At 41.4% G+C, this 24,961-nt stretch overlaps 1 protein-coding gene across 1 annotated transcript in view; it reads right to left on the reverse strand.

Annotated features, from left to right (window-relative positions):
• Positions 1 to 6,355: 6,355 nt before the first annotated feature.
• The window catches only part of LOC138161569 (collagen alpha-4(VI) chain-like), a 168,409-nt gene continuing 149,803 nt past the window's right edge, over positions 6,356 to 24,961 (reverse strand). Inside the window, exons 35-38 of the mRNA XM_069088300.1 lie at positions 22,349 to 22,410; positions 22,166 to 22,272; positions 21,800 to 21,972; positions 6,356 to 6,416 (exon numbers count right to left, since the gene is read on the reverse strand). Coding sequence (XP_068944401.1) covers positions 6,356 to 6,416; positions 21,800 to 21,972; positions 22,166 to 22,272; positions 22,349 to 22,410 — 403 coding nt within the window. The remainder of the gene's footprint in view (positions 6,417 to 21,799; positions 21,973 to 22,165; positions 22,273 to 22,348; positions 22,411 to 24,961) is intronic.

A 24,961-nucleotide genomic window follows, 5' to 3' on the forward strand; every position in this document is an offset into this window, starting at 1 on the left:
CACATGTCCCATCCAAAAGAGTGTGCCGATGTGTAGGAAAGCAGTTTAGCTGCCCTCTTGCCCTGCTGTTTTCTGTGAGAATATGATCCCCCCTCCATTTCCTTCCTTGTCTCCCAGGCAGGTCAACCTTACTATAATGAAGGAGGGAAAATCCCAGGTTCTAGAGGGTAAGATTCATTTTTACATTCTCCTGCCTGCTCTACACAGTGCCTAATAAATAGTAGGTGTTAAATAAATATTTGATAAGTTGACTTGAAAAGCAATGAAAGGGTCCAGTGATTCCTTTCAGTTAAACCACTGAAACTTGCCCTTCTCAAGGAGAAACACAGCTTCATAGGGAAATCCTGGGAATTCCTGCAAATGTATCTGAGAGTCATGGAATCCCACAGGTCTTGATGAAATTAAAGTTGAAGGTCACACAAAGGGTACTGGAGAAGTGCAAGATGAGGGTAAACAGACTGAAATACATTAGTACCAAAGAAGAGTGTGGGAAAGGTAACAAAAAGAATTTCATGAGAAAGATGCATTCCTGAAAAGGTAGTCCTATCATGACAGCAACAGCCTCACTCAAATAGGCATCATTCTTCATTAGTATCCATTCAAAGTTTAGAGATCTAGGGGGAAGCCCCCAGTTAACTGGGTCTATACCCTATAAAGGATTTATGGGAGGTCACAGATAAATGTTGTACAGGATGAGAAGGACCATCAGATCCTAAATTTGGTTGAAACTTTAAAGGTCATCTAGTCTAAACAACAACATGTTACAGATGCAGAAACTGAGGGGATGTCACTTGCCCAAGGTCACACAGGTAGTGATTGAGAGAGCATGGGTTTAAACTCAGGTCCTGTGACCTCAGATTCAATGCCCTTTCTACTCCAATCTTCACCATAACACACAGATCTATCAAGATATAAAATTAAGAAGATATCTTGAAAGTTCTTTTTTTTTTGGAAGGGGGAAGACAGAGCAATTGGGGTTAAGTGACTTGCCCAAGGTCACATAGCTAGTAAATATGTCAAGTGTCTGAGGCCACATTTGAACTCAGGTCCTCTTGACTCCAGGGCCAGTGCTGTATTCACTGTGCCACCTAGCTGCCCCAAAGGTTGTTCATTTTTACAACTTTGAAAGATTTAACTCTGATCCACACAATGACCAAATGTGATACCAGAGGACCAATGAAGAAGAATTATCACCTACCTCCTGACAAAGACATGATGGACTAAATATGCAGAAGACACACATTTTTAGACATAACCAGGTGGGAAGTTGTTTTGCTTAATGATGCATATTTGTTGCAAGAAAGAGTTTTATTATCTGTTCTTTTTCCAGTGGCATGGTAGAGAAAGGGGTTATAGAAAGTAGAAAAAAAATAAGCATTTGTTCATTTTAAAAGTAAAGATATGACACCAAAAGATTAGCCCCTCGAATAGGAAGGTGTCCAACATGCTACTGGGGAACAGCAGAAGAGGACTATAGTTGGCTCCTGAAAGAATAATGTGGTTGGGCCAAAAGACGAAAGGAAACTCAATTATGAATATGTCTGGTCATGAAAGGAAAGTCTGATGTTACAAAGATCAATGTTGCATAGGAACCTAGAATATAAGATCTATGAGCCAAGGGAAGTTGGATGTGGTCAACAGGAGATGGAAAAATTAAACAGTGACATCTTGGGTATCAGTGACCTTAAATAGACAGGAATGGGTGAATTTAATTCAGGTGATCATTACATATATTGCTATGGGCAAGAATCCCTTAGAAGAAATCGAATAGACCAATCGAATAGTCAATGAAAGGATGAGAAAAGCAGTACTGGGGAAGAATCTCAAAAATGAGAGAATGATATCTGTTTGAATACAATGCAAACCACTCAACATCATAGTAATACAAAACTATGCTCCAACCACTGATGCCAAAGAAGCTAAAGTTGATCAGTTCTATGAAGACCTACAACATCTTCTAGAAATAACACCCAAAAAATATGTCATATTCATCATATAGAGGATTGGGATGCTAAAATAGGAGAAAAAGATAACTGGAATAACAGGCAGGTTTGACCTTGGAGTACAAAATGATGCAAGGTAGAGATTAATAGAATTTTGTCAATATAACTAACTGATAATAACACTCTTTTTCTATAACCCAGAAGGTGACTCTACCCATGGACATCATGAGATGGTCAATACTGAACTCAAACTGATTATATACTTTGCAGCCAAAGGTGGGGAAACTCTATACAGTCAGTTAAAAAAGACTTGAGTTTCTTATTACAAAATTCAGACAAATTGAAGAAAGAGGGAAAACCATTAAACAATATCAATATGATCTAAATAACATCCCTTATGAATATGAAGTGGTAGCAATGCATAGATCTGAGAGATTAGACTGGTTGTTCCTGAAGAACCATGGACAGAGGTTCACAGTATTGTATAGGAGGCAGAAAAAAAGTATTTCAAAGAAAAAAAAGATCAAGAAAGTAAAATGGCTGTCTGATGAGGCTTTACAAATAGCTGAGGAAAAAAAGGAAAGGGAAAGGGAAAAGAGGAAGGGAAAGATATACTCAACTGAATGCAGAATTCTAGAAAACAGCAAGGAGAGAGGTTTCTTTTATTTAAATGAGTGATGTAAAGAAATAGAAGAAACAGCAGAATGGGAAAGACAAGAGATGTTTTCAAGAAAACTAGATATCAAGGGAATATTTAATGCAAAAACTGAGCATGATAAAAAACAAAAATGGCAGGGACTTAACATAAGCAGAAGAGATTAAGAAGAGGTGGCAAGAATATACAGAAGAACTATATAAGAAATATCTACAGCCATGAGGGTGTGGTTACTTATCTAGAGTCAGACATCCTGGAGAATGAAGTCAAGGGGGCCTTAGGAAGCTCTGCTAGCAATAAGGTTAGTGCAGATGATGGAATTCTAGCCCAGCCATTTACAATTTTAAAAGATGATGCTGTTAAAGGGCTGGACTCAATATGCCAGTAAATTTGGAAAACTCAACAGTGGCTACTGGATTGGAAAAGATCAATTTACGTCCTTAATCCAAAAAAACACAATGCCAAGGAATGCTCAAATTACTGAACAACAAGCACTCATTTCACAAACCAACAAGGTTTTGCTTAAGATCCTGCAAGCTATATTTCAGCAATATGTAAAATGAGAATTAGCAAAAGAGAAGGCTGGTTTTCAAGCAGAGGAACTAGAGGAACTAGAGACCAAATTGCCAACATTTACTGAATTATGGAGAAAGCAATGGAGTTCCAGAAAAACATCTACTTCTGCTTCATTATCTAAGCCTTTGACTGTGTGGATCACAACAAAATGTAGCAAGTCATCAAAGAGATGAGAGTACCAGATTATTTTGTCTGCTGAGGATCTTGTATGCATCCCAAGAAGTAAAAGAACTGAATATGGAATGACTGATTGGTATGAGAATGGAAAAAGAATACAACAAGGCTATATATTGTCACCTTATTTAACTTATATGCAGAATACATCATGTGAAATGCCAGGTTGGGTCAATTAAAAGCCTGAATTATGGCTGCCAAGAGAAATATCGACAAATGCAGTTGACACTGTAATGGACACTGAGATATAACAGGACAGCTAGGCCAATTATAATTTGATAGGAGTGTTTATTAACCGGCTGGAACTGCCTCTCAGACCGAAAGACAGCAGTGAGCTTTCTGTTAAACATACTTTTATAGACAGTGTGATTGCTGGCAACAGAATATGTTTCTAAGGGGTACAATGTCTTTAGCATTGTGTCTATTGAGGCAAAACATTCTCAGTATTATTCCCACTGAAGCAAAGCATTCTCAGTATTATTCCTATTGAAACAAAGCCTTAATATTATTTCTACTGAAGTGAAGCGAAGCCATAGTTCCTTAGCAAAGCCTTGGATACAAACATAAACAGACCTGAATCCGTGGGAATCTGTGACATGTTTTAGCAACACAGGTGAAACATTTCTTTACTATTGGAGCCTATTAGGTGGTTTCCAAGGAACCCAGGAGGGGTCCCCTCTAGCAGGTTTAAGGGGGCTCTAGTGTATAATTTCTGGTGGGCACTTCCACACCACTGTGGTGGCAGAAAGTAAATAAGAATTAAGAAGCCTCTTGATGAGGGTAAAAAAGGAAAGTGTAAAAAGTGGTTTGAAGCTTAACATAACAAAAACAAAAAATTAACTAAGATCATACTGACTGGTCCCATCACTTCCTAGCAGATAAAGGGAGAAGAAATAAGCAGTGTCAAATTTTATATTCTGGAGCTCAAGATCACTGCAGAAGGGAACTGTAGCCATGAAATTAAAAAATACTTGCTCCTTGGAAGGAAATCTATAACAAATCTGGACAGCATAGTAAAAAGCAGAGACATCACCTTGCCAACAAAGGTCCATATAGTCAAAGCTATGGTTTTTCCAGGTGCAATGTCTGACTGTGAGAGCTGAATAGTAAGGAAAGCTGAATGCTGCAGAATCGATGCTTTCAAATTGTGGTGCTGGAGAAAACTTTTGAGAGACAGCAAGGACATCAAATCAGTCAATACTTAAAGAAATTAATTCAGGCTCTTCACTGAAGGTCAAATACTGAAGCTGAAGCTTAAATACTTTGGCCACACAATGAGAAGATTGAACTCAATGGAAAAGACCCTAATGTTGGGCAAGATTGAAGGCAAAAGGAGAAGGGGACAGCAAAGGATGAGATGAATAGATAGTATCATGGAAGCAATAAATATAAGCTTTGACAGACTTTGAGAGATAGTGGAGGATAGAAGGGCCTGACGTGCTATGATCCATGGGGTCACATAGAGAAGCATATGTCTGAACAACTGAACACCAAGTATCTACTATGTGCCAGGCACCGTGCTATGTGCTGGGGATACAATAAAACAGGCAAAGACCTCAAGGAGCTTACAATCTCATGGGAGAGACCACAAACAAACAAATATATACAAAGCAAGCTATATACCGGATATATAGGAAACAACTAACAGGGCAATGGCATTGGAATTAAGAGGGACCTTGACAACAGCCTGGATATGGAGTGTGAGAAAGAGCAGGGAGTCCAGGATGATTCCTAGGCTATGAATTTGACGTTTTGGGAAGATGGTGTTGCCCTCTACAATAATAAGGAAGGTAGGGAGGGTTTAAAGGGAAAGATGATTCCTCTTTTGGCCATACTGAGTTTAAAATGTCTGCTGAACATCCTGTTTGAGATGTCTTAAAGGCAGCTGGAGATGTAAGATTAGGGGTCAGCAGAGAGACTGGCACAGAATGGGTAGAACTGAGAATCATCAGCATAGAGATGGTCATTAAATCCATGGGAGCTGATGAGATCACCAAGTGAAGTAGTACAGAGGGAGAAGAGAAGAGGGTCCAGGACAGAACCCTGAGGGATATCTTCCATGATCTGGAGACAGAGGGAGTAGTCAGATAGGTAGAAGGAGAACCAGGAAAGAGAGGCATCTAGAAAACCTAAGAGAAAAGACGATCAAGAAGGAGAGAGGGGTGTTAGTGGCTACCCAGAAGTCAAAGAGAATGAGGACTGAGAAAAGGTCATTGGATTTGGCAACTAAGAGATCACTGGTAACTTTGGAGAGGATGATTTCAGTGGAATGATGAGGTCAGAAGATGGATCATAAGGGGTTAAGAAGAGACTGAGAAGAGAGAAAGGGGAGGCACCAATTGTAGACAGACTTTCAGAGGAGTTTAGCTATAAACATCAGAAAGCATATAGGAAGGCAGCAGGGATGGAAGTATCAAACGAGGGTTTATTTCAGATTTGGGGAGACATGGGCATGTTTGTAGGCAGTAGGGAAGGAGTCAGTAAAGACAGAGATTGAAAATAAGTGAAAGAATAGGGAAGACAGGGGAGATGTGATGGAATGGGATCACTAGCACAAGTAGAGGGTTTGGGCTTGGTAAGAAGTCAGGCCACTTTATCACAGGGGTGAAGGAGGAGGGAGTGGCAAAAGGCATCTCAGTGCCAGGAGATGAGGAAGAGGAGAGGAGGAGCTGGTGGTGAATGGCCTCATTTTTTTCTGTAAAACATGAGATAAGGTTCTCAGCTGAGAGAGTGAGGGAAGGGGAGCCATGGGAGGTTTGAGGTGAGATGAGAAGGTTTGGAAGAGCCACTGTGGAGGGTGGTAGAGACAGCTGACAAAGGGACATAGAGAAGGACTGTCTAATACAGGTGGGGAAACTGCAGCCTTGATGTCACACGTGGCCTTCTAGGTCCTTGGGTGCAGCCTTTTGACTGAGTCCAAGTTTTATAGAAGAAATCCTTTTATTAAAGGGATTTGATCTGTAAAGTTTGGATTCAGTCAAAGGACTGCACTTGAGGACCTAGGGGGTCACGTGTGGCCTCGAGACTGCAGGTTCCCCCCTCTTGCAGCAGTGAGGGCCGAGGTAAGACTGTGTAACAAAAGCACAGTGGACCTGGTCAGAACAGTTGCAGGATTTTCTCCATCTTCATTCAGTCACATGTATGTCATCACCATTGTCATCTGCACACAAAGTAAAAGACAGACAGGACACCATACATTCTAGTTAGATACTCTTAGACCCATCTTTGTGAAGAGCAGTGACAGGGCCAAAAGAAACCGAGAAGGCACCCAAAGGAACATAGAACTCTCAATTAGACTCACCAAATATCCCCATTGCTGTCACCCCTCCCAACATGTAGGGAGCAGCCCCAGCAATAACATCCCCCAGTAGAGGCCAGGGAAGGAGAGTGGGGGCAGGGAGAGGGAGAGGTTTGCTAGATGGTACATAGAAGGTACTTACTAAATGTTTATTAACTGACACAGCTGACTGCAAAACACCTTCAAATGAGCCCCATGTCTAGCAGCGTTCCTCAAACGTATTAGGTATTTGTTGAATTTTAATTGAAATAGAATTTGGATGAGCACTTCCCAGGGATTCCTGCACTGAAGAAGAGTTGGCCTAGATTAACAACAGCAGCATCAAAAACAATAAAAGAGCTACCATTTATGGAGTGCTTACTGTGTGCCAGGCATTGGGCTAATTGCTTACAATTATTGTCTCACTTGATCCTCCCCACAACCCTGAGAAGAAGGGAGGTGCTTTATTATTCCCGTTTTACAGAGGAGGAAACTGAGACAAGTAGAGGTTAAATAACCTAGTAAGTGTTTGAGTCCAGATTTAAAGCTGGGTCTTCCTGGACCTAGCTGCCCAAGAATGAGTCTGCTTGTCCACTACAATACTAAATTCTATAAAGGGCGAGGTTGCTGGACTGTGGCAAAGAAGGGTTCAATCCAGGCACCTCAGAGGCCATCTTATTCAACCCCCTCATCTTACCGAAAGGCAAGCTAAGGATTTGAACCCAGATTCTCTGACTCTAGAGTTCATTCTACTGAACCACACTATCTCTTCAATCCTTTAATTCCCAGCTTTCCATAGTGCCACTTGGCTTCCTGGTTCTCAAATACAATGACTGGTTGAAACCACCAGGATAAAGCTATGCTGGGGGATTTTTCACTGTCTTGGTCGTGATCAGAAATTAAGATAAGGATGAGAGGAGAACCTTTGAAACAAGTCTCTTGCAAAACAGAAACTGAGTGTAACCCATTCTTGACAGTGATCAACGACTGAAACAATGATGTTATTAGTTGGCATGTTTTAAATCCAGCTTAAGGTCACATAAGCTTTAGCAGTGTTAGACATAATAACAACATTTACATAGCACCTTAAGGTCTGCACATTTATTATTTCATTTGAGTCTCGTAACAATATGGTAGGTCCTACTATTATCCCCAGCTTATAGGTAAGGAAAGGGAGGCAGACAAGGATGAGCTGACTTATCCAAGGTCACAAAGCTAGGAAGTATCTGAGGCAGGATTTGAACCCAGTTCTTCCTGATTCCAAGTCCAGCTCTCTACCCATTGAACACCATCACCAGAATTTCAGAGATAGGGGCCATCTACCTAACTCATACCTGGCCAAGATTCCTCTCTACAACATTTTGCTTAAAGACCTCGGGAGCCCATTACCTCATGAGGCAGTCCCATCTAGTTTTTGGACGCTTCTAATTGTGAGGAAGTTTTTCCTGACATTGAGCCCAAATCAGCGTCTCTGAAGCCTCCACCCATTGCTCCTAGTATCTCCTCAGGGGATAAACAGAATTCTGCTAATACTGTTTTTAATAAGGCAAGCTTTCAAATACTGACGACCGAGAACATTTCCCCTCCCCCCACCCCAAGGGTTCCCTTCTCTAGCTAAACATCCCAAACATTCCTTCCCCAGATCCTCATGTATAAACCTGAAACCCTTCACCATCCTGGCTTTCATCCCCTAAGACTCCCTCCAGTATATCGATGTCCTTCCTCTACCTCCTCCTCCTTCTGTGTAGCAACAGAAGCAAAAAATTACTCACCACTTATTCCAGGTAAAGTATCTTGCTAGATGATGAAAGGAGCAGTTAGGGTGCAGTGCATAGAGTGCAAGGCCTGGAGTCAGGAAGACCTGAGCTCAAATCTGGTCTCAGATACTTACTAGCTGTGTAAGCACGAGCAAGTCATTGAAGCCTGTCTGCCTCAGTTTCCTCAATTTGTAAAATGAGCAGGAGAAGAAAATGGCAAACTGTTGTGGCTTGGGGTGCTGGGAACTCCAAACTGAAAGAATACAGGGAGGTCTGTCTCAAAAGAATTCGACCACTCAAGCCTTCTTTCAGTAAGAGTAGCAAGGTTTTATTGTAACAACAGTAAGGTGGGTAAAATTCCTAGTACATCTGTGAATTTGATGAGGATGGGACTGATACTTACATACAAAAAAGGCTGTGAGAAGATCTGGATGGAATTAAGGAGTGGCAAATAGCCTGAAATAGGCCAGGTGCAGACCATGAAAGGAGGTAAGTGGCAGAGGGCCACGGTGAAAGGGCAGTTAAAAAGGATTTTTGCATATCCAGGTAGACCGCGATGGGCCAAATGCCTCAAGCAAAATGCCAGTGTGGGACAGTTCCAGGGCTTTTAGGGGTCCAGGTCCCAAAGATATGGTCTTTTCCTTTTAGGGGTCCAGGTTCTATAACCCCATCCAAACCACTCCAGTATCTTTGCCAAGAAACTCCAAATGGGGTCACCAAGAGTCAGGCATGACTGAAATGTCCAAAGAGCAAAGGCGAAGAGAATATAAAGAGGCAGAAAACCCGATCCTTGCCTTGAGGATTTTACCAACTAGTTGTGGGAAGTGGCTGTTGATCAGGCATTTTTCAGTCATGTCCAACTCTCCATGACCCAATTTAGGGTTTTCCTGGCAAACATACTGGAGTGTTTGCCATTTCCTTCTCCAGTTCATCTTACATATGAGGAATCGAGGTGAGCAGGATTAAGTGATGAAGTGTCTGAAGCCAGATTTGAACTCAGGAAGATGAGTCCTCCTGACTCTGGGCTGGGCACTCTATTGGCTTTGCCACCTCGCTGTCCCAAATCCAAGACCAAACACCAAATCTCTTTCTGCGATTGGGTTGTTCAGACACTCTAATTCCTACTCAGTTAATTTAAATATTTCAATTTTTGTAGATAATTTAAACCTTAGAATTTTCAACCTTGCTAACATGTAACTAGATATATAAAGATTTTTTTAAAAAAAAAAGGCATGGAGAGGGAAAATTTAGAATGTTGTGTGTGAGAACCAGTAAGGCCAGTTTAGCTGAACCATGGACTATGTGAAGGAGAGTAATCCCAAAATTAGATTTCAATTGAAGGTTGGATTCAGGTAGTGCAGGGCTGTCCATGCTAAACACAGGAGTTTGTAAAGCTCAAATCCCTAATTATAAAAATATAAGCTATTAATACAACCAAGAAATCAAGATGGAAATTATTTATCTGGAGTAAACAATTTTAAAAATAAATTCAACATTAAGTACTAGATTCATTAAATATACAATATCAAATGGTGATTTTTAAACAAACCTCAGAGCAGCATCTAATCCCTGTTGATCAAGCTTTTGAAGCCATGAATGATTTGAAGAGAATATCAAAGCTGCGACAGTCACACAAAACTCAACTCATCTGAATCAAGGGAAAGTCCACTTTGAAAATCTGAGCTATGGGCTCTGATCATTTGTCTTTAAAGCAGGGGTGGGGAACCTGCAGTGGTAAGGCCACATGTGGCCTTCTGGGTCCTTAAGGGTGGTCTTTTTGACTGACTCCCAAATCAAAAGGCCACACTTAAGAACCCAGAAGGCCACATGTGGCTTAAGGCCCAAGGTTTCCCACCCGTGCTTTAAACTCTCTTGGGAGCAGTGCTGATGGGGCCAGCTGTTCTAGCACATGAGCACATGGGGGCTACATGTGAAAGGCTGTGGATGTTAAAAAAAAAAACACAACCCAAAACAAGTAAACCATTGTTGTAGCAGTGGTTGTGTGATATAGTAGATAGTAAGGGAATTGACCTGAGTCAGGAAAACCTGAGATCAATAACTGATACATATCAGGTGTGTGACTCTGGGAACATCACTGGTTTTCTTCCTACTTGTCTGTTCCTTCTTGTTCTCCTTTTCTGAATCTCATTCAGGTCATACCTGCTAATCATAGGCACTCCCTCTAGGCTCTACCCTAGGCCTTTTCTCTTCTGCTATACCATTTCTTTCCTGATCTTATCCATTCCCATGGATTCAATGATTACTGCTACGCAGATCTGTTTATCCAGCCTTAGCCTCTCTGCTGAACCCCAGGCTTGAATCTCCAACTACCTTTTGGACATTGCATAAGAATGTCCCATAAATTGGGGCGGGTAGGTAGTGCAGTGAGTAGAGCACCAGCCCTAGAGTCAGGAGGACCTGAGTTCAAATCTGACCTCAGACACTTAACTACTAGTCGTGTGACCTTGGGCAAGTCACTTAACCCCAATTGCCCTGTCCTTCCCCCTCTAAAAAAAGCAAAAAAAAAATTGGATGTGGGATGGATTTGATAGTCTTTAACACCCCTTCCAACTGCCAATCTACAAATCTATGATGCTTTGAAATCTCAGGATAGGTCCAAACAAATAAACCAAAAACTAAGAATGACAATGAAAACAGAAATTGGATCATGAGGCACAGACAGTGAAGTGTGAGTTATAATTAGTCACAGAAGAAGTCAGGTGGCCTAGCATTCCAACAATCCAGAACAATATTGTGGGACCCTTGAAGATGAATACAGCTGTAGTTGTTGACTAAGAGGTGCAATGCTGCAGACAATTGGGTATAAATTCATCTGGGCTTTTGCCAACAATTTAAGGAATTGACTATTGAGTCACCAGAGCCTTCTTCAGGCGAATGAACCAGGTTTCTTTTCCAAACTAGAGAAGGTGGGATGTTGGCCACACTGGTGGCTTCTCTGTTGGTAAGACACAACAAAAGTAAATACAAGTGAATGTTTTAGTAACTACAGCTAACACTGATACCAGCAAAGAGCCCTTATTAAGGTCTTACAAGGGGCCAGATAGGTAGATGTTAGGTACAGGAGATACAAAGACACAGAAACTGACATTGAAGATACTGTGTCCTACAAGGGCAATGAGGAATTTTCTGCCGCTCCTTTGTCTGGAGGCTTACAGGTGATAACATATATTTAGCATACAAGCAGGCCGTTTTTTCCAAGTATTTTGTTGTTATTGTTCTTGGTCAGTCTTTTCAGTCGTATCCAACTCTCTGTGACCTTATTTGGGGGTTTTCTTGGCAAAGATACTGGACTAGCTCGCCATTTCCTTTACCAGCTGATTTTATAGATGAAGAAATTGAGGCAAACGGGATTAAGTGACCTGTCCAGGGTCTCACAGCTAGTAAGTGTCTGAGGTTGGATTTGAACTCTGCAAGATAAGTCTTCCTTAACTTTAAGGTTCAGAGCTCTATGAACTATGGTGCCACCTAGCTGATCCTTCAAATATTTTCCCAGCCATAAAATAAAGCCATTAATATATGTAACATAAAAGATTAACACTTGTTGGATAATTCTCCTGAGACTGGAGAAGAGAGCCCCAGTCAATCAGTCAGCATTTATTAAGCACCTTCTATATACCAGTCATTGTACTGTGTGCTGGGCATACAAAGAATGAAACAGTTCCCAACATATGTGTATAAGGATGAATACAAGTATATATAACGTGTATGTACATACATGAATATATACATACATGGATACATTTAAGTATGCTTGTTGTTCAGTCGTGTCAGTCATATCCAACTCTCTATGACCCCATTTGGGGTTTTCTTGGCAAAGATACTGTAGTGATTTGCCATTTTCTTCTCCAGATCATTTTACAGATGAGGAAACTGAGGCAAACAGGCTTAAGTGACTTGCCCAGGGTCACACAGCTAGTAAGTAGCCAAATTTGAACTCGAGAAGGCCAATTAGCTGCTCTTTTTATATTTACATGTATATAAAAACCTATGTATAAAAGTACATATATATATACACATATACATGCATATATATGTGTATGGATGTATGTGTATTTATATAGTAAATAAATACCAAGCAATTGAACAGGAGGAGGAACTAGCGGCTGGGAGCGTCAGGAGAGGCTCCAGGTAGATGGTGGTCCAAAGAAGGAGTACAGCCCTATCTGGAAGTTGCTTCCTAATCTTGGACACGTCATGCTTCCATGAGCAACTCCTCTTCCCAGACCCAAGTGACATCAGTCCAGAGGGCAAGTGGGTTTGTGCTGGGTACTCTGCTCAATGACCTGCTTGTTCCCAAGGTAGGGGGCAAAAGCAACAGGGACTCACATCTCCTGGGCAGATTATTGAGTCAGGCATCTGAAGGATGGATCTGAGAGGGGAAGAATCTAAAGATGGAAGAACCAATTAGGAGGCTATTGCAGTAGTCCGTGGTAGACATGACACAGGCCTGAATGAGAGGGGTGAGAGGGAAGGTGAAGAAAAGATGGATAGAAGAAATGGAGATGCAATATCTAGCAGAAATTGAGAGGCACAGCATTAAAGTTGAGAGAGATGAATTGTGTGGTCAACACATCGTGCTAAGCACTGGGGATAAAAAGAAAGGGGAAAATATGGTCCATGCCCTTGAGGAGTTCACTTTTTAATGGAGGAAGATAATATGTATGTATACACAAGATAAATAGAATGGAAAAATAGTTTTGGAAGTTTTTGTGTAGTTTTGATAGTTGAACTTCTGGGAGATGCTGAGACCTCCAAAGAAGAGAATGGCAAGAAAGAAGAGAAGAAACCCCAAGGTCATCCCATGGGATACTTAAACTTATATTGTAGAGATGGATGGTCAACTAGGAAAGGCAACTGTGGAGCAGTGGTTATAGAGATAGCAAGAAAATCTGGGGAGGGAAACCATGAGCTACTAAAAGGTTAAAAAGGCCTAAGAAAAGATTGTCAGTTTAATTGATCACTGGTAACTTGGAAGAGCTGTTTCAGTAGCTGTGGCTTTAGAAGTTAGGTTGCCAAGGGCTGAAGAGGGAGCCAATGGCAAGGAAGTGGAGGCAGTGATTATTAGCTACATTTTCTAGAATTTCAGTAGTGAAAAAGAAAAGAGATAGAGGGCAATTACTTGAGGTATTGGTACATTTGAGGAAAGGTTTTTCTTGTTTTGTTTTGTTTTATGGATGAGGGAGATCTGGGCATACTTCTAGATAAGGATCTAGGACACTGGGAGAAGCTGAAGATAGAGCGAGGAAAGGCCCGATGGCTTAAATTTCTAAGAAATTAGTCAGGGATGGGACAAAGGGCCCAAATAGAAAGGGCCCTACCAAGGAGAAAGGCCACTTCAGTCTCTAAGATCAATACATTAGAGGAGAGGACGGGTGCAGAAAAGTTTTTAAAAGCCAAGATTTTCTCTACAGACAAGAGACCAGATTTTCTTAAGGAATTGAAAGAAAATTTGGAACATCTGCTTTGAGAAGGGTGATAGTCAACTGGAAATAGATAAGAGGGTTGCCACAAGGCAGTGAAAATACCATTGAGGTTAGAAAGCATGAATTCATAGGGGACTCAGTTGACACAATTGCTGTGACTTTCTCCGCAATAGGGACAACCTCCTATAAACTTTGGTCTGCCTAATCCCATGGGAACTCACATAGTTTGCCTTGTAGGTCTGGGCCAAACCTTAGAATTACAATATGTCAGGGATAAAAGGGATCTCAGAACTCATTTAGTCTGACCCACCTAATTTTAAAAATAAAAATGACAGCAAAAAAAAAAAAAAGCCCTGAGTCCCAGAAAGATGAAGAGACCTATAAGTAAAGTGAATTTTAAAGCACTAAGTGTAAAGTGGGTTTTTGTTATTATTTCTTAGATTTCAGTTTCCTAGGATCCATAGCCATAACAATCTCTTGTTCCCAGGCATTAGATTATGAGTTCCCAAAATTATGGTTCAAAACATCTCCACCACACTTGGGCATTATATAATAATAAATAATATAAACATCCACTGTAGCTGCACAAGACAGGGATGAGGTGGTGTAAACTTGTAAGGTTATTGCTGGCAGTGTGCTTTGTCTGTTGCCCTATAAAGGAGGGGGGCAGTGGGCAGTGAATGGGGAACCCTTAGGGTTATATGCACAAGCTAGAATGCTGTGTGTGCCTTGATCAGCTCCCATCAAGGCTTGGGGAGTCTGTGTTTGCCTTAACTGGCCCCCATTGAGGCTTGAGGGGATTTAGAGGGCGTGCACAAGCTGTGCCTGTCTTGATTGACCCCATAGAGACAGAGTGGTAGCTGCACCCCCTTCTCACTGGCCACTGCAAGAAGGGTGATTAGAAAATGGTGTAGGAGCTTGTCTCCCCATTATCAGCAACCCTCTTGTGAGAAGGCTAGACTAGAACAAAGATTATTAACCTTCTAAGCTGTCTTAGTGTCTTTCCTGTCTGACCAGATCAAGAGTTAACCTGTGCTACACACCACCCTGTGTGCTAATGTTATTTGTCTTATGGGATCACCCATAAGACCATACAAGGTCTTATGTTTTAAGCCTGTAGTATTTACACCCATAAGACCATTCAAGGCCATACAGGGTGTGAGTGGCAGAGTCAGGACTAAATCCAACCCTAGTACTTTCTGAATTACAGCCCAGGAACCACCCTTTGTTATTGATTCCCTGCCAAGGAGGTCCATTGTGAAGGTGGTATTGAAATCTCATTAGTTAGGAATGGAAGAGGAGGTAGAATGATAAAGGAAGAGGTTGTTTTCCCCCATCCCTGGAAGAAACTGGAAAAAAAGTTCTGAAACTTACCTAAGGATTCTGGAATTTGTGACCCCAGAAAAAATAGTCTTAAGAAAGAGATTATCTGGAGATTCAGCTAGGACTCTGGGAGGGAGTGGGGGAAGAAGAATAATGAACCTAGATGGCTCCAAAAGATTTGGGGAACTGTTAGAGTTCTCCCAATAGAGAAGAGACATGGGCCTTTGGAATGGGGAATGAAGGCTATGATGTCAAAGTGGTTTTCATGACACCTGCCTGAGAGATGAAGGCCCAATGGCCTTCTCTGATAGATGGCAGGAAATTATAGAGTGCTTCAATTTTCCTTTCTTATTGTTTCTACCTCTCCCTGCAAACGGCAGACCTTTACTCCTAAATTTCTCTGTTTTGTAACACTTCACATTACATTTTTTTATTTAAGTCTTTAAGACATATTTAGTTTTTGTCTTTGAAAGTACTTCCTTTTGACATACTCTGTAATGTAAATCTGTGTATGAATTCCATGCTGGGGGAAGGTAAATGGAGGGTGTCAATGAATAGCTGGGTTGACACAAAAAAACACACACTTCCGTTTATTAGTTTAGATTTCTGTCTTTTGTTTTAGACTTCTATCCTGACAGTAAGAGTGTCATTCTGACCTCGGGGTTCCATGAGTTTTAAGTTGGAAAGGATCTTATGGTGATAACTTTTATTTATAACTTGTTATTAACTTCCCAAATAGCAGAATTAAATTGGACCCAACTTTCCGGCCTCTCTTTTCCCTGGGCTAAAATAAATTGTTACAGGAATCAAATGGCTTAAAACCTAAATTCCCCAAGCCAATCTCCCAACTCTGAGCTAGGGCTATGGAAAGATATGGATCAAAAGACTCTTGATCCATGATTGGCACAATGGAGGATAAAGATGTGGTTGGAAAAAAAATGGGCCTCTCCATGTTACCCACTGGGAGAAGGGAGTAAGAAGATAGGGTGCCTAGGCCTACCCTGCCTTACAGTGACACCTGCTTGATCCATTTACCAAGTCACTGTACCTATTCACTATCTACCAAATAACCCTAACCCTACTTTCCTTATACTTGTCCAAACCTATCCCAGGTATAAGAAACTTTGAGATCTGTTTGAAAAGCCCTGAAAGAAGTGGAGCAGAACCTCAATATCAAGGAAAATTGGATGCTTTATGAAGTCAATTATTGTACTTTGGTATGTCCAGATTCAGTGCTTAATGTAAATACTACAGGCTTAAAATGTCATTATTTTTCAAAGGTGCTTTGAACTTGGAAGAGAAAAAAAAAACAATATAAAATAATCACAAAACTTCACACATGTGGGATTCATTATGTTTCCCTATAAGATTCATTAAACATTCAGTATTTACTTATTAAATATTCAACAACAAGCTCACCATGTAGCTACAATGAAGACGAGGAAATGTTTCCAAATATAATATTTATCTTCACAGGCTCACAGAATTCCAAGATATTTCATCATGTGTCATTAGACTCTGAGGTTCTTTTCAAACTGAAAAAGTAATTTTTTTACAATTTGTTTAAAATCCTTTTAGATGTTTTAAGTAAAAAAAGTAATTCCTTGCCCACTACAATGAATGATTTGCTATTTTATACTCTGAAGTTCTAAGAATATTACTTACAGACTATTCACTATATAAATGACTTTGTAGAAAATTCTGCTTTCTTGTTAACATTTGGAAATAATATCAAAACTGCATAAGAGGGGTGGCTAGGTGGCACGGTGAATAGAGCACTGGCCTTGGAGTCAGGAGAACCTGAGTTCAAATCTGACCTCAGACACTTAACACTTATTAGCCATGTGACCTTGGGCAAATGACTTAACCCCAATTTCCCTGTTCTCGCCCCTCCAAAAAAGAAAAGCAAAAAAAAACTGCATAAGAAAGTTCTCCATTTCAGAGTCACAGAATCTCCCAGAGTAGGAAGGGACCACATTGAGTACAACCTTGATCTAAAAGAGAAATGCCCTCCATACCTAGAGAGTTATGTAGTTTCTGCCTGAAGACCTCTAATACCAGGAAATTCACAACCTAACAAGGTCATAAGATTGTCAGATCACTCGTCATCATCATCACCACCACCAACCACTTTACAATTATTATCCCATTTGATCCTCACAACAATCCTGAGAGGTGGATGCTATTATTATCCACCATTTTACAGATAAGGAAACTGAGGCAAAAAGGTTAAGTGACTTTCCCAGGATCCCACAGCTAGCGTGGGAGGCTGGATTTGATCTCAAATCTTCTTAACTCCAAATCCAGCTCTCTATCCACTGTGCCACCTAGTTCCCCTACAGAACATAGATTTACAGCTGGTAGGGATCTTAAAAGTAATCTTGTTTGCTTGCTTCCTTTTACAGATGAAGAAATTGAGGCGGTTCAGTAAGTGACCCAAAGCCCCTCAGGTATTAAGTGGCAGAGCCAAGATTCCAACTCAAACACTGCTCTCTTTCCACTATAGCTGGTAGCGCATTTCAGGGTCAAACAGCTCTTATGGCTAAAAAGGTTTTTTTTTTTTTCCTTTTTGTTCCATATGTCTATATCACTGTCTCACTTCATCTGATTTTCTCATTTTTGGGATGGAAATTCAAGAGATAAGAACAAGAATATGAAGAGATTTACCTGAAAACCCAGAGCAGAATCGAGGTGGTGAAATTTCTACTACCCAGCCTGGTACTCTAGAAACTAATGAATTCACCCAATCTACAGGCATTTGTTTGGGTTTTCTGCTGGGATCCCAGAAAACCTGGCTTTCTATTGGTAGGGAATTTCTTCTCTCATTGCAGGTCAACAACTATTCCAAAATCTATCATTTTAGAGAGTAACCTGGGGCACTAAAAAGTTAAACAAGATCCAAGGTCCGCAGTCTGTGAAAAGTGTTAGGATGACGTATTCAATAACAAAGCTCATGTTCTGCTGAATATATGCAGCACCTCCTAATGAAAGAGTTGTTTCCAAATTAATGCACCAATAAAACCAATTGGAAAAATCTTCTAGGCTGCTAGACCTCATTCTTGCTGACTGGCTCCAAAAGGGGTGAGGTTGACCTTTGAGTGACAGTTGCACCCAGGTTTTCCTGACTCCAAGCCTGGCTCTCTCAATAGTGGGCAATGCTGCCACTTATTTGGGATACTATACACTAGTATTTAACAGTGAGGCAGAGCTTTATCAGTGGGCAGCTGGGTGGCGCAGTAGAGTGCCAGGCCTGGAGTCAGGAAGACTTATCTTTGTGAGTTCAAATCTGGCCTCAGACACTTACTAGCTGATTTAACCCTGTTTGCCTCAATTTCCTCATCTGTAAAATGAGCTAGAGAAGGAAACGGCAAACCATTCCATTATCTTCGCCAAGAAAACCCCAAATGGGGTCATGAAGAGTTGGACATGACTGAAAATGACTGAACAACAACAAAAAGACTTTTATGGGAACAGAGCCCATAGGACCAATAGGAATAGGGACTAAATCTGTGATTTCATTGGAACAGAAAACTCCTCCCTCTGCCAGTGGTAGATCATCGACTTTCCTAGAACACTGAGAGCTTGTAAGGGACTAAAGGTCACATAGCCAAATTCCATCAGAGACAAGATCAGAACCCAGGTCTTCTAGGCTCCAAAACTAGCTCTCTATCCATTCCACCAGAGATGTCACCCTCCCACATGCACTGGAACCAGATTAAAACACAATTGGGAATGATTTAGCAAAATGAAAACAAAATAGAAAATAGTGTTACTATGTGGTTTTCTAACACAATACATAGCCTGCAGGGATCCTGATGTATGGTTCCATTTCTATTTGAGTTTGATACTACTGTACTCTAGCATAATAATAAATAATCTTGTTATTAAATAATTATTATCACATAATAAATAACCTTGTATTTATGTAGCACAGTTATTTATTTACAACCTCCCCCAAAAACCTACTCTTATGCCCAACTAGGGCCATCATAGGTTCTCAAAGGTGATGTCAGCCTATATACTGCAGCTCTGGAGAGTTCTATTGCAATGACTCTGAATATACATCCAGTAATCTCTAGCATCTGACAACCTGTACAGCTAAATTTGAGAAGCTCATTTCTTGAATCCAGTCTATGATGCAATTATATTTTGAGATATGGAAATTCATGAAGACTATCAACTAAAGGTTGAGAATGGCTGCCATCTGCATTGCTGGAGGGAATAACTACACTTAGAAGTAAGCAAAATGCTTTGTCTCAAGACTTCACTGATGCTCACCAGTTGTGTAAGGCAGGAATGTACCTCATAACACTGAAAAAAAGGTATCATCTGATATGGTAGAAAGGATATTGGATTTGCTGTAAAAAAAAAAAACCTTGGTTTAAATCCCAGCTCTATTACTACCTGTGTGACCTTAGCCAAGTACTTTCTGGGCCGCAGTATCTGCATTTGCAAAATGAGGGGATTGGATTAGGTCTCTAAAGTTTCTTGCAGAATAAATAATAATGACAATAATAACTTCTATATAAAACTTACTATGTGCCAAGCATTGTGCTAAGTGCTTTGCAATTATAATCTCATTTAATCTTCTTTTCTTTTTTTTGCCAATTAAGCATGTATTAAGCACTTATGTGTCAGACACTGTGCTATGCCATGGGGATACATGTAAAAATAATTTTTAACATGTATTTTTTTAAGACTTTGAGTTCCAGATTTTCTCTATTCTTCCCTCCCTGCCCTCCTCATTGAGAAAGCAAGTAATTCAATATAGGTTATGCACATGTAGTCATGTAAAACATATTTCCATATTAGTCATGTTGTGAAAGAAAATACTAACCAAAAAAGAAAACCCTCAAGAAAATTAAAGTAAAAACCCTGAGAAATAGGTGCTATTATTATTCCCATTTTACAAATGAGGAAACTGAAGCAAAGGTTTAATAATAATAACCAATATTAATATAGCCCTGTGCTATATAATGTGCCAAGCACATTACAGATATTATCTCATTTGATCCTCAAAACAATCCCACAGAATAGGTGTTATTATTATCTCCATTTTGCAGACAAGGAAACTGAGGCAAATAGAGGTTAAGGGAGTTGCCCAGTGTCATTCAGCTAGTTAGTGTCTGAGGCCAGATTTGAACTCCGCTCTTCTGGACTCCAGCTTTGGCACTCAGTTCACCACACCACCTAATTAGCTGAAAGATAGGCTTGGTCAGGTACAGGAGAATAGAAGCAGTGAGCTTTGGTGCATTTAATAAATCTGTGATCCTAAGTAATTTTTCCCATTTTCATGCTTAACAACACTAGTCATTCATTCAAATTCTATGTGGATACTTACTGTAGCATTAGGTACAAAGGTACTTTGGTAAAGGTATCATTTACCTTTAAAGATGGTATCAAGGTTGGTTCTTTATGTATACAGGACACTTCACCAATATGTGGCTGTCTGTTGCTTTGGGTAACAGAAAGGGAACTCCATTTTCACTCTGAGTCTACACTAAATAGGCTGCACCTGTTTTAGCATGGCAAAAGGAACCAAACTATGTGCCCACTGAGATGCCAGATCACACATGTAGAGCAGAAATGGACTTCAGAAATCAGAGATTCCAACCCCTCCCTTTACAAATTAAGAAACTGAGTCCCAGAAGGCAATAGTGATAAACCCAGGGTCTCATCACTGATAAGCAGAATCCAAAAGTCACAATCTGAGCCAGAATACAGGTCATCTGATTCCCAATCCAGGGCTCTTTTCACCATTCTTTATTTATTAGATTGTATTGTTTTGTTTTGTTTTTGCCTCACGAGGAACATCCAGTTTCTGACAATTCTAGTCATGTTTTTTGGATACCAAAGTAAACAAAAGCTGGGGGGAACACTAAAACCATTATTCTGTATGAGACAAACTGCATGTCCTAGTTTGGCGACATTGCGCCTCTCACCTTTCTCCCTGCAAAGCTCCCATAAATGCACAGATACCAGGAAAGAAAATTCTAGGTCTTCCGATTTGTATTCCAAAGGCAAATTCCCAGGAACCCCAAGACCTTCAAAGTTCGTCCCTGTTGTCTGTATGTTGCTCTGAGCCCACAATATTTCAGATATAATTTACTCATTGTACCATACCATAATTCTCTAGCTTCACTACTCTATTTAGCTATATATCTCTCGACTTCATTGTACATCCCCACAACAAGGTAATTGCATCTAGAGCTGTAAAAGATCGCAGAGATCAATCAAAAAAGCATCTGTCAAATCTCTACTATTTACCAGGCACTGGGGATGCAAAGATTACCTAATGCATTCAACTTCCTCATTTTACAGGAGGAGACTAAGAGAGAAAAGTGGCTCCTTTAAGGTCCCCCACGTAGTAATTAGCAAGGACTGGATTAGAATTAAAGTCGTTCACCAGAAAGGAATTCCGGGGCTGGAGGATCTGGGTTCAAATCTTCTTTGGCCCACATTCTACCCACGTGACCCTAGCTAAGCCTTCCTTGAGGCTCAGTTTCTCCTCAGAAATAAGGTCTTCTGACTCCATGATTCTAAATGCTAAGATGATTAATGACTCATTTCTTGTCTGAACTTTACGAGGCCCTCACCCAGCTTCCTTTCCGGCTTTCTCAGCCCCACACCCGGCTCCCTACTTCACTCACCAAGCGTGGGGTTCGCCTGGGACCACGCAGAGAGGCCAACAGTGCGCAGGGCGCAAGTCTCCTGCGGGCGCTCTGACGCCTGCCTTCCAGACCACGGCTTTATCTGCGCGCCTCCTCCCCGCTCCACCCTCCTGAGTTAGTGCTGCCAGGTTCCCGGGGGCGTGAGGGGCAGCCTGGAGAAAGGGCGGGGAGGGGAGCGGGGGTGGGGTGAGGCTGAGGGGGGTGGGAATGAGAGCAGAGATCCCCCAGCCGGAGGTGGGGAGTGCTTGATTGGAAAGGCAGGGAGAGGGGAAGCCTGGACAGTTGTTTGAGTATTTTTCTAAAAGTTAACTAGCATTGACCCTATTGCCCTGGGCCAGGCCTAACTCCACCCGTGGCTGCAGTTTTGGCTCGAGAGGCGATGAGTGTCCCCTTGCCTCCAAGCTGCTGGATCTTTTCTTCCAGCCGCTCTTTCTCAGAAGCTTCCTGGGGCTCTAAATCATGATAAAGAAGCCCTGGAGTTCTCGCAGACCCCAGGGCAGTGCTGGACAGCGGCCAGTGGTGGCTCACCTGCCCTGCTGTAAGAGAGGGCATCGGCTCCCTTAGGACACCAGACACCCGCCTGAAGCCACCTGCCAACCAGAAAGAATGTATTCCAACAAGAAAGGGTCTGCGTCCTTTAGGATTAAAGATTCCGAGCTGGAGAGGCTATAAGAGGCAATTTAGTGCATTCTCTTCATTTTACAGATGGAAACTGAGGCCCAGGAAAATAAAACTGTCCTGCCTATGATCAGCCAGCTAGTAAATGTTAGAGGCAGGATTGGGACCCAGGTCTTTCTGAGTCCTGCTCCACACTCTCTCCGCTAAGAGATAGAGACAGGCACAGTAACAAGCTGAAACGGGGCTTCGGAACCCATCTATTCCAATTCGTACTGAAAATGACTCCCCTAACAACACACCTGACAAACGCTCACACTGTCTTTGTTGGGAGGCCTCCAGCACAGGTTATACGATCCTCGAGCTGAAAGGTACCTCAGAGCCCAAGTCCAGCCCCATTCTTTTGCAGATGAGCGACAGGGAAACCAAGGGACTTGCCCCAGATGACATACGTAGCAAATGTGGGAGAAACGCACTGCCTTTTAAAGCAGCAGTTTTGGACAGCTCTTAAGCCTTTCCTAATCATTGCTTCTAGGTCTTCCTTCAAGAGTCAATAACAGGCAAGTTTTTCACTTGATTGCACCCCAAGTAATGGCTCCCCTCCCTTCTTCCTCCCCCCACCCCCATCTCCATGCAGCCCAAGCTCACATTGGCTTCTTTTGACTGTTGTGTCTGTGTTCACTTGAGTTGAGCTTGTGGCTCTGCTGCAAAATCACTTTGTACGTTTTATTTTATTTTCTTGGAGGCAATTAGGATTAAGTGACTTGCCCAGGGTCACACAGCTAGAAAAAGTCTTGAGGCTAGATTTGAACTCCTGTCCTCCCAACTCCAAGACCACTGTGCCACCTATCTGCTCCCACTTTATATATTTTTGAATATAATTTATAGAAGCTTAATCAAGTAACAAGATTCAATACTAAAATTCTTGCTTCCTCCTGTTTAGTTTGGGTTTAATTCACTTTACTACCATCCCCAAAAGACAAGGTCATGTCTTATTCTATCTCAAAGATAACGCTATCCTATCATAAGAAACAGAAGTGACTCCAACCCCTTCATTTAACCAATGGGAAGTCATGACTTAGGATAACAGACCTGTGCGGGTGCTTGTCTAGTTCAAACCCTTCATTTTATGGATGTGGAACCTGAGACAAGGTAAGTCATTACAAAGACATTAATGTGAGACATTACATAGGTAAAGTCACAGATGAAATTTGAACCCAGGTTATATAGTTAAAACTTAGACAATGAGTCAGTAAACATCTATTAAATGCCTACTATGTGCCAGACTCTTGGCATAAGAAGAAAAGGTAAAAGAGAGTCCCTGCTCTGGAATTCAGTCTAATGATGGAAGACAACAGGCAAACAACTATGCCCAAAAAAACTACAGACAGGATAATTTGAAGGAAATCAGTGGAGGGAAGGAACTAGAATGAAGGGGATTGGGAAAGGCCTCCAGTAGAAGATGGGATTTTAGCTAGGACTTAAAAGAAGCCAGGGTTTCCAGGAGGTAAACATGAGGAAGGAAAGCATTCCAAATCAGCCAGAGAAAATGTGTGAGTCAGAAGATAATTGTTTTGTTTGAGGGGCAAGGAGGCCAGTGTCATTGGACAGAAGAGTATGGGGGGGGGGGAGTGTATAAGGTATAAGAAGCCTGAAAAGGTAAGAAGGTGGGGCTAGGTTATTAAAGGCTTTGAACTCCAGAGGATTTCCTGTATGATCCTAGAAATGATAGGGAGCTACTCAATTTTATTGAGTAGTAGGGTGGGGTGACATGGTCAGACCTGTACTTGGGCAGCTGATCAGAGGATGGACTGGAATGGGAGAGAAACTAGAGGCAGGCAGACCGACCAGCAGGTTATTACAACAGTCCAGGCATGAAGTGATGAGAAGGCCTGCACCAGGGTAAGGACAGTGTTAGAGGAGAGAAGGGGGGGGGGATATTAGACAGGTAATGCTGCACAGAGAGATGTTACCCAGATTAAAATGACAGGCCTTGGCAACAGATTAGACATGAGGATTGAGACTGAGGAGCTGATGATTACACCTAGAGTACAGGAGTACCCTCAATTGCAACAGCAAAATTCAGAAAAGGGGGAGGTTTGGGGCAAATAAGAGTGACTTTAATTTTGGATATGTTACATTTCAGATTTCTTGGGACACCCTGTTCAAGATGTGAGACTAGAGGTCAGCAGAAAGGTGAGGGCTGGATTAGTAGATTTGAGAATCATCAGAATAGAGATGATAAGGGAGAAGAAAAGAGGGCCCAAGGACAGAGTCCAGTAGGATACCCATAGTTAGCAGACATGACCTTGATGGAGATCCATTGAAGGAGACTGAGAATGATGGGTCAGATCAGTAAGAAAACAAACATAATAGTGTCATGCAAAAAACTAGAAAGAAGAGAAGAGGGTTATCAGCAATGCCAAAGATTGCAGAAAAGTCAAGAAGGATAAGGTTTGAAAAAATGCCATGAGATTTGGCTATTAAGAGATCATAAGAACTTTGAAAGGAGCAGTTCTGTAGAAT

Source organism: Petaurus breviceps, unplaced genomic scaffold, assembly GCF_028583685.1.
Source record: "Petaurus breviceps papuanus isolate PSGF00001 unplaced genomic scaffold, PetGlider_PUasm1.0 185, whole genome shotgun sequence".
Taxonomy (NCBI): domain Eukaryota; kingdom Metazoa; phylum Chordata; class Mammalia; order Diprotodontia; family Petauridae; genus Petaurus; species Petaurus breviceps.